This window comes from Trachypithecus francoisi, unplaced genomic scaffold (assembly GCF_009764315.1).
Source record: "Trachypithecus francoisi isolate TF-2019V2 unplaced genomic scaffold, Tfra_2.0 Lachesis_group20, whole genome shotgun sequence".
In the NCBI taxonomy this organism is placed as follows: Eukaryota; Metazoa; Chordata; class Mammalia; order Primates; family Cercopithecidae; genus Trachypithecus; species Trachypithecus francoisi.
Genome location: NW_022681466.1, coordinates 23,231,026 through 23,244,537, shown reverse-complemented (window position 1 = coordinate 23,244,537; position 13,512 = coordinate 23,231,026). Strand labels below are relative to the sequence as shown.

At 53.5% G+C, this 13,512-nt stretch overlaps 1 protein-coding gene across 1 annotated transcript; it reads left to right on the top strand.

Annotated features, from left to right (window-relative positions):
* Positions 1-6,324: 6,324 nt before the first annotated feature.
* Positions 6,325-12,095, top strand: HOXB9 (homeobox B9). Its single transcript, XM_033183358.1, has 2 exons — positions 6,325-7,512; positions 10,129-12,095. Exons 1-2 carry the CDS (start codon positions 6,996-6,998, stop codon positions 10,362-10,364), a joined length of 753 nt encoding a protein of 250 aa, XP_033039249.1. The 5' UTR covers positions 6,325-6,995; the 3' UTR covers positions 10,365-12,095.
* Positions 12,096-13,512: the final 1,417 nt, after the last annotated feature.

Sequence of the window (13,512 nt, the reverse complement as noted above, 5' to 3'; positions counted from 1 at the left end):
GAAGATTCGGAATGAATTGTCTTACCTGGAGCAGCTCGGCCTCTGCAGAGCCAGGGCCCTGGGACATTTTGGGCAGGGTGCCTTCACAGCAACTGTTCAGATCAACCGGCTTTCCCCTCCAAATCCCATTCTTCCTCTGTTTGTTCCTAGAATTCCTGATACTTTCTGATACTCTGCTTTTCCACCTTTCTCTCTGACACTTTCTCGGCACTCTTTTGCCCCACTCTCCTGTCTGCGCCCCAGTCTCAAAACTGGGGGATGTGTAGGACTTGAAGATCTGGCCTCTCAGAGCTACACTGGGAAGCTGGGTGAGTCGGAATACAGGGGCTAGCGGGGTGCTGAGTGTAGATGCACCTTTGTATCGGTTTGAAGTTGAGAATTCTTTTTATCTGTGGAGACCTCCAGCTGGGCTGAGAGGCAGAGACTGAGCAGGTATATCAAAGAGGCCCTGCCCAGGCTTGTGCCTGTGCCTAAGGCCTTCTCTGGCCAGGGCTACTGGAAGGGAGCAAATGTCTCTGCAATCTGAGCTGTCAGGACCGGCTACAAAATGGTTTTGCCTAGAGTCCTGGGTTCAGTTCTTCCGATGTGTTGTTTAGTAGCAACTGGGTTCTTCTCTTGGGGAAGAGGTGGAGGAAAATGAAGTTAAGCCGCTTTTTGGCCCACAAAATATGGCCACAAGGTTTGCCCCCAGTGAGCCCTTGACCTAGAGCTTGAACTGGAACTGCTGAGTGAATTAGGTAGTTTCATGTTGTTGGGCCTGGGTTTCTGAACACAACAACATTAAACCACCGGATTCACGGCAGTTACTGCTCCTCGCTTAGCTGGAGGAGTGGGGGGAGGGGAGCAGAATCAGGACTGGAGGATCAACCTTGCAAAATGGGGAAGAGGTTTGAGGTCCTTCATCCAGGAGCAACAAGGATGTTTCCCAGAAAAGATCTGGGAAGTGTGTGTGTGTGTTGTGTGTGTGTGTATGTGTATGTATTAGGAGGGAAAGGGGGATAAGGAGCAGTCAGCTCTCCCAAGGCACCTCCCTGGCCCTGTTGAGCTGTTCAGCCCAACCCAAAGATGGCAGTCAGAGCTCCAAGCTTCCAGCCTTAGGGTCTCTGAGCTCTCACCTACATCCAGAACTTTCCAGAGAAAGTCTCCCCAACTTCACAAATATTTGATTTCAAAAGAAACACAGGGGGGTTCTTGAGGTTTTTGTAACTCTTTGGGGGTTGGTGCTCCACCTCAGCGGGAAGCTTCAGGTCCTTGAAGAGGGCTCAGTAGGTTTCATTCTGAAAGGGAAACATCTAGAGCTCTTGCACTCTTAGTCTGAAGCCCTCAGAGTCCTGTCGAAGGCCCCCTATGGGACCGGACCTACAGAAATAGGTCAAAAAAGTCCTTTCTTTCCTAATCCCTCCGTTGACTTTTTCCTCACCACCCACCCCAGTGGCCAGAGCTTCCCACTGGCCTTGGGCTGGGCTGGGGGTACACATAGGTCCTGAGTGCCACCCCCTTGGAGAGGGGCCTGACTTGCAAGCTAATGGGGATCCCAGGTTGTTGGACAATTCAACCCCAACTGATGCAATGCAAAGGATGGAACCAGGGGTTGGACAGGGTGAGACTGTGATACCCTCTTTGACCTCGGTCCTCTTAAGGCTGCTGGTCCTGTGGCCAGGAAAGAAATAACTAGAAGTGCTGGTGGAAGAAGGGGGACTTTCCAAACCATAAGCTAACTTTTGTTCCCAAACTCCCCCACCCCCCCAGCCCGCCTGCTTGAGGCAGAGGAAATGTGCAAAGGGGCCCAGGAAAGAGGCCGGACCGGATGGGGCTTCGGCGCCAGGCTGACTTGGAGGGCCAGGGGCTTCTGCTAGAGCAGAGGGGCATTAGGGACACCCACCCCTAGCCCAGGAGAAATGCAACCTTCAACCCACTGTCCTGATAAGCAAAGGCCAACAACTCTGTCCCTTGACAGTTTCTCATCCTCTGGTCTGGGTGGAGATGGCCTGGTACATCCCTGCAGCCTTATCTCACTTCTCCCTGGGCCTCTCAGAAACCTGCCCAGTCACTCAGAGCCTGACTGTCTTCCATCCCTGGCGTCCCTTGGCCACCCCCTCCCAGGAAAAGTGCTGTAAAAAGAAAAAAGGGGAATGTTAGAGAGAAAAGAGGAAATAAAGTCTTTGGAAAGTGGAGTTTTACAACAGCCACAGGTTTTATGGAAGCAATTTCGTAATAACCTTCTACCTGCTCGCCTCCTTTCCGCCTGCCTGCCGCCCACCCCGTTTGGCCTCCTGGATGCCCCCTCCCAAGGAGTCAGCCACCCCCACTGCCTTGGATATCCTTGATGGCTGAGAGTTGGTAAGAAGATTCCTGAGGTCGGCTTGGGCCACTGACCTCTCAGTCTTTCCTTTCACCTCTGACATCCTGGGAGGGAGGTTTGGCAGAAGATTTCGTTACTTCACTATTAAGATCCCCACTTGGGGGGTATGGAAGCACCGAGGTTTGAACCCGAGTGTGCAGATTCAATGTGATACCCGTTTTGCATAAAGGGTAAAGATTCTGGGATCTTGTGCCCTTTCCCACTGGGGCGAGTGTCCTCATGCCTCACTCTTTCCCAGAGTGGGTCTGGACTATGATCTGGAGTCAGAAGAAATACCTCTGGTGCTTGAGGACATAGATTTGGGGACTTTTCTAATTTTGTTGTACACAGCAGTGCTTTTGCTGGACCTCCACAGTCACTTTCACACTCGGCTCATCTCTGTCCACCGCTGCTTCATCATTCTGTGAGACACATATGCTCATAAGTAACTGTGCCTCCACCCCCATGCCCATCGCTATCATGAAATAAGCATCACACAATGCACACCGTCCCTGTGGTCTTGGGTAATAAGCACAGTAAAGGATTTTATGGTCCAACAAAGAAGTCACAAAATTTCATAACCTCTTCTGGGCCAATTTGAAGCATTTCTTTTACCTTCCAGAGAAACATTTTGGAAAGAAGTTGTCGTAGAATCTATCTAGTGTTAAGTCATATGCATTTGTTTGAGGATACGCTGTATATTTTGCTTGAATATCAAGTCAAGGGACAGATTTTCAAGTGCGACATCCGAATTAGCCAATATTTTATAGCCATAATTCAAGTACACAAATACCCAAGCTTTTGCTTTTCCATAGGTGTGTGATGGTTATAAAAATGCACACACAAGCTTTTGGGCAACTGATCTTCTTACATGAGCAGAATCGTAAGCCTCCGTCACTCGCAGGGGTTATGCATGCATCCACATATGCACGATTAGACCCTGCATACACGAATGCCCAAGCACATCAAGTTTCATAGTTGGGCAGATTTATTTATTACATATTCTATACACAGTATGGAGCACAGTGCATTTGCACACTGGGTTCCCTGTACAGAAATATTGATTTGAAATATACATATAGGACACACACATCTATTTACATAAAACATGCATACATTTCAGCTAAGCTTATTAATTAAAAACAAACTATTTTTCCCCATTCTCACTGACTGTTTTTCTTTCTTCTCCCATTTCCTTCCCTTCCTCTAGATTTTAACTCTCTTCTTACTGACAAGGACCCTTCCAAAAGTCACCCCCACAGCGCAGGCACTCACCGGCTGGTCGGCCTCTGCTCTTCAAACCTCGGCCTCGCTGTTGGCTGCTCTGGGCCCCAGTGTGGCCGGGAGCTGCCGCTTTTCCCTGCTTGCCCTTCTCCAAGCTAACCAGCTACTGGCCCCAGCTGTGTTCAGACGAGGCTCCAGTGCAGGGAATGGCAAAAGGCTGCAAGGGAAGGCAGGGTTTTCCTTCTTTCTGTTTAGGATTGGGGGTGGGGTATGGAGCAGTTTCACTCACTTAGGATAAAGTGACCCCCACTGAAGCAACTCCTCTATTAAGTGTCTTTGGAAGCTGGGCTCCAGGGGCCACAATCCTGTTTGCTATCCTCTTTCATGGTGGGTACCATTGTCTGGGGAGAAAACAAAACTTTTTTGGTGGGAAGGAGTCCACAGGCTCTCAGCTGACCCTTTAATCATTTGCCTGAGCTGGAGTTGAACTCCAGTTTGGAGCAGCAGTGCTTTCTAGAAAGCTTGGCTGAGGTGGGACTCCTCGCTTGGCGCCTTTACCTAGAGGGTAAAGAGCTGGGATGCAGACTACAGGGCTTAGAGGCCAGTTCATTCTCTTTCCTCTGGAGTCATTGCTCCTTGAGAAGACCAAGACCTCCAAAACCTGTCATTTTAAAATCGTCTCCACTCTCCAGCTTCTTCATGAGCAAAGGCTAAGTTCCGATCCCAGAAAAGAGGCCTGAGTCCCCTCCTCACCCAGCACTCAGGAGCCACCAGGGAATAAAGGGCAACTCCTCAGGCAGATAGCAACCCACAAACCCAAATCTTGTCTGCTGGGAGAATTCACCCTTGGAGAACACAAGCCATCAGCCCAAATATTCTTCTTCCTCTAACTTCTTCCCTAAACTGAGTGGCCCTCTTGACTCCTCCTGTTGCAGAGAGGCAGCTGCAAAGTCAGGGCAGGGGAGGGAAGGGGAACCAGGAAGACGGCAGTCAGAGCCCAGTGCCTGCTTTGCTTGGGTCTTAAGGACAGCCCAGCACTGACTTTTCCATAAATAAAAAATCCCCAGTCCATAGTACACATGTCCTTTTAGGGCCTAATTTATATATTACAGAAATAATATACTCAGCCCGCCATGCTTCATAAAGCCATTATTTATGGCGGGGGAGGGAATCTTTTCTTGAAGAGTATATTTATGACAGGTAAAGCCAACAGCAGACTTCATAGGGCTGGCAAATTGAGAACAGGTGCTTTGCCTTAACTGTGATTCATTCGCTCAGCGCCCAGCTTTTTCGCTGGTGAGTCCGGGAAGCTCCCTCGACTTTCCCAAGCACCCAACCGCTACTTGGAAGAATTTGCATCGGATTTTTGTTTCCCCACTTGGGTCCTATGGAAAAGGCAGATCTTCATGCTGTTTGGTTACGGATCTGCTGGGCTGTCACCCTCGGAGAGCAAGGGTGGGAAAGGAGGGGACCGGCTGGGCCCCGGCATTGATCTTTAAAAAATCATTTTGAAATCGCCATAATGTGAAGAAATATGGCGCTTCACCCTCGTATTTCACATATAATGACACGAGATGGCTTCATTTGGAAAGAAAAGCGGGTGGGAGTGTGTGCCTGTGTGGGAGGTGATCTGCAGCCTTCTACAAGGCAGAGGGGTAGGTGGCCAAAAAGATACAGCCTCAAGTTAGAGAGGCCCCACTTTTGCTAAAAGGACCAGACTGAGGGCAGCCTACCTTATTAGGACGCAGAGTCAGAGAGTTGCCGAGAAATCCTTCCCAATCTACCCCTGAGCCCAACCCCGGGAGAACTGGGTCTGTCCAAGGGTCACACCTCCCCAAGTGCCAGGAGAAGCGACTGCAACCAGGGCAGAAGCTGAGGAGCAGGGGCTGCCAGAGGAGTGAGGAAGCCAGCCGGTGGGTTCCGGGGGTCCCTACCCAGGGCCACAGAGTAGATATATATAAAAAAGGCTATTTGGAAGTTCCAGTGAGGCAGTCTGCAGGGGGTAAGGCAGCGAGGGGAAGAGACTGACCATGGGCTCGCTGTCCACACTGGGCCCTATATCGGTGTTTGGAAGTCTCCAGAGCAGGAGCCCTGGGTGAGAGGAGTGGTACAGGAGGGCTGAAAACTCAGCCCAGGCTCCTTCCTTTTTGGATGGAAGGGGAGATAACTTGGGACCCCTTCCCTTGCTGACTGGGGATCCTTTCCCAGGCCTCTACTCTGGTGACACTTCAGGGAAGTGTCCTTAACCCTTTCTCCTATTCAGCTCCTTCATCAGGGCAATTTTAGGGGCCTGGGTGGTTATTCAGTGGAGAAAAGGAGAAATGGCTATTCCCCCCCTCCCCACCGCCCTCACCTCACCACCACCATCTTAAATCCATCCTTCTGGCCAGAGTCAGAAAGGCCCAATAAATGTAAAGGCGCTCTGGTTCCTTGTATTAAACTCTTTCCTAGGCTCACGTTTCCGGGGCCTGATGGATCCCTTTAACCTCAAGCAGTTTCTAATTTCAGGACAAATAGTGGATTCTTGGACACTCAGCCATTTTTTTCACCTCTCTCTTCCTCCCTCAGCTACTGAGGGGTCCAGGGAAGCTCCCAGTCATGTAAATCTCTACAAATTGTGCACAGAGAGCCCCCTCCAAAGAGGACAACGTCCTAAAATCCCCAACTTTTCCCCTCATCCTTTTACTTCATCTCCTGTGGATTGCTGCTGCTGCTGCTGTTGTTTAATAAACATCTTCTGTCAAGGGGACAGAGAAGAGGAAATGAGGGGTGGAGGTGGAGGTGTGTGTTGCGGGGGACAGGACCACCTCCTCTTCCAGTATCCTCTCGGGCCTCTGTGGCTGCTCCCCGGGCTGGGGCTCTCTCCCTCCCTCCGCCCTTGCTCTCCCTCCCTCCCCGACCCGCCTGGGGAGAGGGCTCCACAGCCTGCGTCCCTCCCGAGGCAGCCCGCCGCTTCCCTCCGCCTCTCCTCCGCCCCCGCCGCCCCATGTCGAGAACTGCCCCCCTTCCTGCAGCGGGAGGGGGGACCGGGCAGCCGGCAGCTCGGGCTGAGGTTACGTGGCCGCCGGAGCCCTGACGTGATAGCACATTGCATCAGCATAAAACAATCCATCCTCGATATGGAATGCGGTGCGGACGGATGACAGCGAGAGCGCAGCCCCCTCGCCCGATTGATTTATGTCGGAGCTGACGCTTTATCAGGCAGTCGGAAAAACTTTGACCAATCATTTTGCAAGGAGCGCTGAGCCTGGCTGCTCCACTGTACTTTGTTGGCTGAGAAGTTGAGCAGGGGGTGGGGGTGGGAGGGTGGGGGGCTGGGGGGGTCGCGTCCGAAAGCCCTCACACCGGTCCGGGTGCCACCTCTCCCTGCTTGGGCGCCGCCGCGCGAGCGCTTCCCTTCCCCCTGCGAGCGCCCAGATAATGTCTGAGAATGTCCATTTCTGGGACGCTTAGCAGCTATTATGTCGACTCGATCATAAGTCACGAGAGTGAGGACGCGCCTCCAGCCAAGTTTCCTTCTGGCCAGTACGCGAGCCCGCGGCAGCCGGGCCACGCGGAGCACCTGGAGTTCCCCTCGTGCAGCTTCCAGCCCAAAGCGCCGGTGTTCGGCGCCTCCTGGGCGCCGCTGAGCCCGCACGCGTCCGGGAGCCTGCCGTCCGTCTACCACCCTTACATCCAGCCCCAGGGCGTCCCGCCGGCCGAGAGCAGGTACCTACGCACCTGGCTGGAGCCCGCGCCGCGCGGCGAAGCGGCCCCGGGGCAGGGCCAGGCGGCGGTGAAGGCGGAGCCGCTGCTGGGCGCGCCTGGGGAGCTGCTTAAACAGGGCACGCCCGAGTACAGTTTGGAAACTTCGGCGGGCAGGGAGGCCGTGCTGTCTAATCAAAGACCCGGCTACGGGGACAATAAAATTTGCGAAGGAAGCGAGGACAAAGAGAGGCCGGATCAAAGTAAGTTATAAAAAGTGAGGAAATACCCAGGCCGAAGGCCAGGAGGGGGGCGGGGAGGGGAAAGGCAATAAACTGCCGACAATGTGAAGGGAAACTGCGGCGGTGGCCGGAGAGCGGGCCGGGAGGAGGAGGGGAGAGGAAGGAAAGTCGGAGGGAAGGGGGAAAGCTGCGTGCTCTAGAAGGGGAGACTGAGGCCGCCAGAGGAGCGCTGCCCCCACTTCTTCAAGTTCTGCGGGGAACAGGGGCTCTGGGATCGACTTGCAGCTCTCTCGGCCCTCTTTCCCCCTGTCTCCCGGAGGCCCCAGCTGAAAGCCCGGCCAGAGACCGACGACGGCCGGGAGAGGAGCTGGTGGGGCCGGGGGCCCGGCGGCCAGCGAGGCGGAGAGCCGGCGAGGGCAAGGGCCGCAGCGCACTGGGCTGCCCGGGACCGTGCGCCTGGCAGAGCTCCCCGCTCCACGCACAGACCGTAAAAGCCGGCCAAGGGGAAGGGGGAGGGGGCTCATTAGGATTTTATTTGCGATGCAACAGCTTGGCGGAGAATTGTTCCTAGCAGATCTCGCGCTGTAGCCGTGCAGAGTCCGCAACCGGCGCCGGGAGGGGCGGGGGAAGCCCAGGACGCGGTGACTGAGCCCCCTCCCCGGATGCGCCGGCCCCTCCCCGGGAGCCTTCCCTCTGGTGGCCCCTCTCCTCCTCGGCGTCCTCGCCGGGGCTGCCGCTTCCTTTTCTGCGGTCCCCCGCCACCCCGCTGCTCTCTGCGGGGCTCCCTGGCCCCAGCCCGGGCTGTCCGCCTCTTGGGGAGTCGGGGAATCGCTTCCGAATATCGGGACATCCCGGGGAGAGGAAGGGTGAGGGGAAGAGAGGGTTGCAGAGAGGCGGAGAACTTTACCCTTTATGGGTAGTTTCCCATCACCTCCCACTCCTCAAACGCACCCCAGTCAGAACGCCAAGTCTGGCTGATTTTCAGGAGGTGCTACTAGGTGAGAAGAGAGGGTTCTCCTATTACTTATTTTTAAGGTTGAGAAGGGCTCATCGGCGAGGGAACTCAGCCCCAAACAATGACTCGCAGGCTGGTGGATCAAGTCCTCGTTTCTTACTCTTTTTGGGAAGTAGGGATTTTTTCGTCTCTCCTTGCCCTGCTAGGTTTCCCATTGACGGAGAGGCCCCAGGGCTCTTTAGTGCATCCTTGCCTACTAGAGAGTAAAGAGCTGCTCCATTCCCTGCAGGGTCCTGTCACCTCCAACCTGCCAGGTGGAATCCTAAGAGCTGGCATTTGGGGAAGACATTCTTCCCCAACTCTCCCCGCACACTCCCAAACAGATCCCCCACCCTAAAACCCCAAACTCTGCCTGAAAAAGCCCATTACTGCAAGGCAGCCATTTGGCTAGGATCAATTATTAACAGTTTTTTCCCTCTTTCATATTTAATGCGGCTACGGGTCCCATCCCAGGCAATCACATTAAGGAAATAGCACTGCAAATTGGTAAGACAGGGTACTTAGTGTAGGATGAACCAAATTTTTTATATATAAAAAAATCCAGTGTTTTTCACTTGGGGAGAAGGAAGCTAGTAGCTGGTGGCTGTTATTTTTAATTGGCTTAGCTTTATTTGGCAACTTTTTTGAGTTCCAGAGTAGGGGGAGAGAGGATAAGAAGAGAAGCCTGTATATATTTTTGTTTCCTTTCTTCCACTCAGTTAACCTCTTCTCCCCTCCAGCCCTCACATAGGACCAGTTAAGGCTAGGTGTGCTGTGAAGGGCTTCCTTTTACCTCCACATCACCCCTGGCTCCCCACCTTGGGACTGGAGCACTTTTACTCCCCAATTTCCCTGAACTTGTGTTAGCCAAACTGTGAGCTGAGCAGGAGCTGAAAAGGAGAGAGACTATTGCAACCATAAGTTATCTGTGAGCCCCTGGCGCTCCCCTGTCCATAGGCTGGAGTTGATAAATGGTTGCAATTGCGTTGCGTGTGAATTGGCGTGTGCTGCCTGTTTGTGGCTCTAAGTGCAGACCCATATTTGTGGTGTGTGGTGGTAACAGAGGGGGAGATTTCTACACAGACACACATGCCTGCTGCCATGTGGTCTAGAGACACAAGCTTGTGATCAAGGCAGGGTGTACTGGGACTGGACTGAAGGGCTGAAAGGTCTCTTGGGGTGAAGTGACACCCCAAATGTGGTAACTGAACAGACATCTCACTTTCCCACTCAAATCCTCCTCTCACCTCCTAGAGCCAGGACCCTTCAAGTCAGCTACCCACCCCTAGCCAGCCTGGGGGTGCTGCTGGTGGGGCTTCAACCATGCTGAACTCTGACCTGAGTCCTAAGCAGTTTGGACCCAAGTGGAGAAAAATTGAGAGGGAACTTGATGTAGGCAGAGCTTTGGAAATGTTGAAGAAGCCTGGGCCCACGTTTGGCTCCATCCTTTCCACACAGCCTCTCACCTGGAGGTGTCTATAGCAGTGGCTGGCCCATCTGTGACACCCTTCCTGAGAACTTGAAGGCCCAGGTGGCCTCTTCTCCAATGCAAGATGGGGAGTGGAGACCAAGGGTGTGCCCTCTTGGTCTGGGGCCCTTCAACCCCTTTCCTTTCTTTGATTCTATCGCTGCTTCTCTTTCAGCCAACCCCTCCGCCAACTGGCTGCACGCTCGCTCCTCCCGGAAAAAGCGCTGTCCCTACACCAAATACCAGACGCTGGAGCTAGAGAAGGAGTTTCTGTTCAATATGTACCTCACCAGGGACCGTAGGCACGAAGTGGCCAGACTCCTCAATCTGAGTGAGAGACAAGTCAAAATCTGGTTTCAGAATCGGCGGATGAAAATGAAGAAAATGAATAAGGAGCAGGGCAAAGAGTAAAGATTAAAGATTACCCCCAGTCCTCCCCAGCTCTTCCCCATCTCACTCTTATTTATGTGACGACTGCAAAGCCAGCATTGTCTGGGATGTATTCAAGTGAATGGGGAAGGGAGTCTCTCTTCCAAGTCCTTTATCTGCACCTAGAGCCTCTCTCCTTTCCTTTGCCCTTACCTGTCTCTCTCTTCTCCCTGGGTGTCAGGAGAAAGTTTTGTTGATTTAGAAGATAGAAGTAGCTGGTTCCTAAGAATGTGATTGGCCACAAGGAAAGAGAGACCCTAGTCAAGCTCCTAGTATGCCCTGTAATTTTTCTGGGAAGTCCTAGCCCCTCACTTCCAGCTTGCCTGTTTCTTCTCTACACCCACCCAAAAGTCACCCAGGGACACTCCAACTCCACACAGCTCAGCAGACACCCACACAGTAATAATGGGGCAAGCTCACAACCACCCTTCAGTCAAGTGAAGTGACGCTCCAGATGCAGACCATCGCACACCAAATTTGGCAAAACAGCCCTCAGATCATCAGGCAAGCCCGGATTCTACCCCTGATGCAAATACCCACTGGGGAGATGTCTAGCGGCAGACTCCTAAGTGAGGTGTTGCAGCCCAAAGGCTGCAGCATTGCCATACCATCCCCATGGAATTGCCAACTATTCTCAGGCCAAGGGCCATGGGGAAGATGGGGCAAACCTAGCCCCCAAGCTGGTGGGCTAGAAAGTACAAGAAAAGGCAGCACTTGGTTTGATGAAGGTATCTTAGGTGGAGCTACTCGCCACCTCCCACCAACATGTACATTTTGTTGCAGGAAATGTTTAATTCTGCATGATGTTTCCCTCTCCTTCCAACAAAAGAAGGTCAAACTGTGGGTCGTAGAGCCTTGACAATGTTGTCCTGTTCATCTGTGCACCACTTGACAGACTGTAGCTTCTCTTACTCCTGACCGGCCCTGCATTCTTCCGCATCCTCCCTAGCTCTGAAATCAACTCTCGAATCCACCTTGCACCCGCGAGTAAAGCCGCCCCTTGTAGAAATCCCCCCCCACCCTCCATTCCCCGCTAGGTCAAACCCCACTGTAGACAGGAAAGCCAGGCCAGGAGAGTCCGAATGAAAATTTATTGTGAATCGATTCCCAAGCTCCCTTCCGGGACAAGTGGTCTGGGACAGGGAGGAGCAATGGCCCCAGCGCGCAAAGCTCTGCGCGTTCCTCCGAATCCCGTCGGCTTCTCGACCCACGCGGAGGAGCCCCGGGCCTGGGGCTGCAGCCCCAGCGCCAAAGGAGACCGGCCCCAGGGCCGGGCTTTGCCTCCTGCTTCATGGGCCTGGATGCCGATCTGCGGGGCTGGTGCGTGCGCGCGCTTCTGGGGAACAGTCCCGCGTGCAAAGAGGCAAAATCGCACCTAAGCATCAGATGGAAGCTTACTCTCTGCTTCCCTTCCTCCCCCTGCTCCCCTACTTCTCATTCCCCCTTCAATTCGTAGACTCTTGCTCCTGCTTCTCCTGATCTTGCAAGGGGACATTCCAGTAGAAGTTTTTTGCTTTGTCGGTGGCTGTCGTGAAATTGTGCTTGTGTTTCGTGATTTCTTTGGGGGTGATTGTCTCGCTTGTTTTCAGTTGTCGATTATATGGGAGGGTTCTGGGTGGGAGTGGGGAGGGCTAAGGGCCTAGAGCTCTAATTGTTTGTTTTGGAAGAAAAAAAGAAAAAGAACAAAAAATATATATCACTATAGAAAATAAATCTCTCCTGTGTCTTATTCTGTGTTGGCTCTCTGGGCCTGACCATAGGTAGAGATCCCAGTTGTCAGGAGAAAGGCTTGGAAAAAAAAAAAAGATAGCTGAGTTCAGGAGGTTTCTTCTTAGACCCTGCAGGGCAAGGTCCCCTGCAGAGCTCTCTAGAGGTGGAGCTGAGAGCCAGTCCCAGACCCCAGGTCCCAAGACTACTGGTTAAACTGATCAAGAGCCTTCCAACAGGAAAACTGGAAAACTGGAGGTGGGGTGGGGGGGAGGAAATGTGGGTTATCTGGAGAGGGGACAGGGTCTGGAGAGCAATGAGGTCCTCAGACCTCCTCACTGACTTGAGAATAGGAGGGAAGGTAGGTCTTCCTGCAGCTCCTGAGAATGCCACCTTAGTTTGGCCACTTTAAAATATGATGCAGGGGAGGAACACAGTAATTTCCCTCTGTTCTTCCCTGCAGCAGGGTGCCTAGGTCTAGACAGAGGCCTCCAGAGGGCTGGAATCTCCTTCCTTCCATTCAAACGGAGCCAACCCCTTAGGGTTCTCGGCCCCCAGCTGGGGTTGGAGGCTCCAGTTTGAGCCACAGGGTAGCAGCCTTGGTCTGAGCTGGGTTGGGTTGGTAGGGGCTGAGACCTGGGTAAGCACCTCTGCAAAGGGTGGAGAGGGCATTGAGTGTGAAGCAGAAATGTGTTAGTAGAAAAATTCACCTCCCAAAAGGACCCCAGAATTAAACTCAGTTTCAAGAGGCACCTTTTTGTCCCTCTCAGACAGGGATTTCGCCAGAGTCTCTCACGAAGCCTGCAGTTTTGGGCAGCCTGCGCTTCTCATCCAGGCCTTGGGATTCCACTTCGGCCGGGCCGGCGCTCCCGAGCCGGCCTTCCGCAGGAGCCTCTCCCCAACCCAAGCCGACAACACTGCGGCCCGCGGAGACCCTGCGGGTTGGGGTAGAGTTGGGAACAAAGCATGGCCCGAGTGAAGGAGCCTGCAAGTGAAAAGGCCAGGCCTACCCTCCTCCAACGAAAGGACGAACTGATCCGAGAAAGGGCGGGAGGCAGGAGAAAGAGGAACTCGGCGTCAGGCAGGCCCGGACAGGCACCCTCCAAAGAGGGTTTCATCGGGGATACAAAATGAATCTAACTTTACTGCTGGTGTAGACCAGGCTCCTGCCCCATCCTGGGCTACCCAGGCCCAGCCAATGCTGACAGCAAACACAGAACGTCGGTTTCTGCCTAAAGCAAACGCTCAGCGAGGCTGGAACAGAGGGGAACAGAGGGGAGTGCTGCGTGGTAGGGGCGAGGGCGCTTGGAGAGGCCTCTGCCCGCAGCGTCTGGGTCCCCAGCCCAGGGCTGCTTCTTTAAAGACAAACAAAGGCGAAGATGCGGAGGCTCGGAAGCTGGAGATGGGGAAATCAGTTGTCATA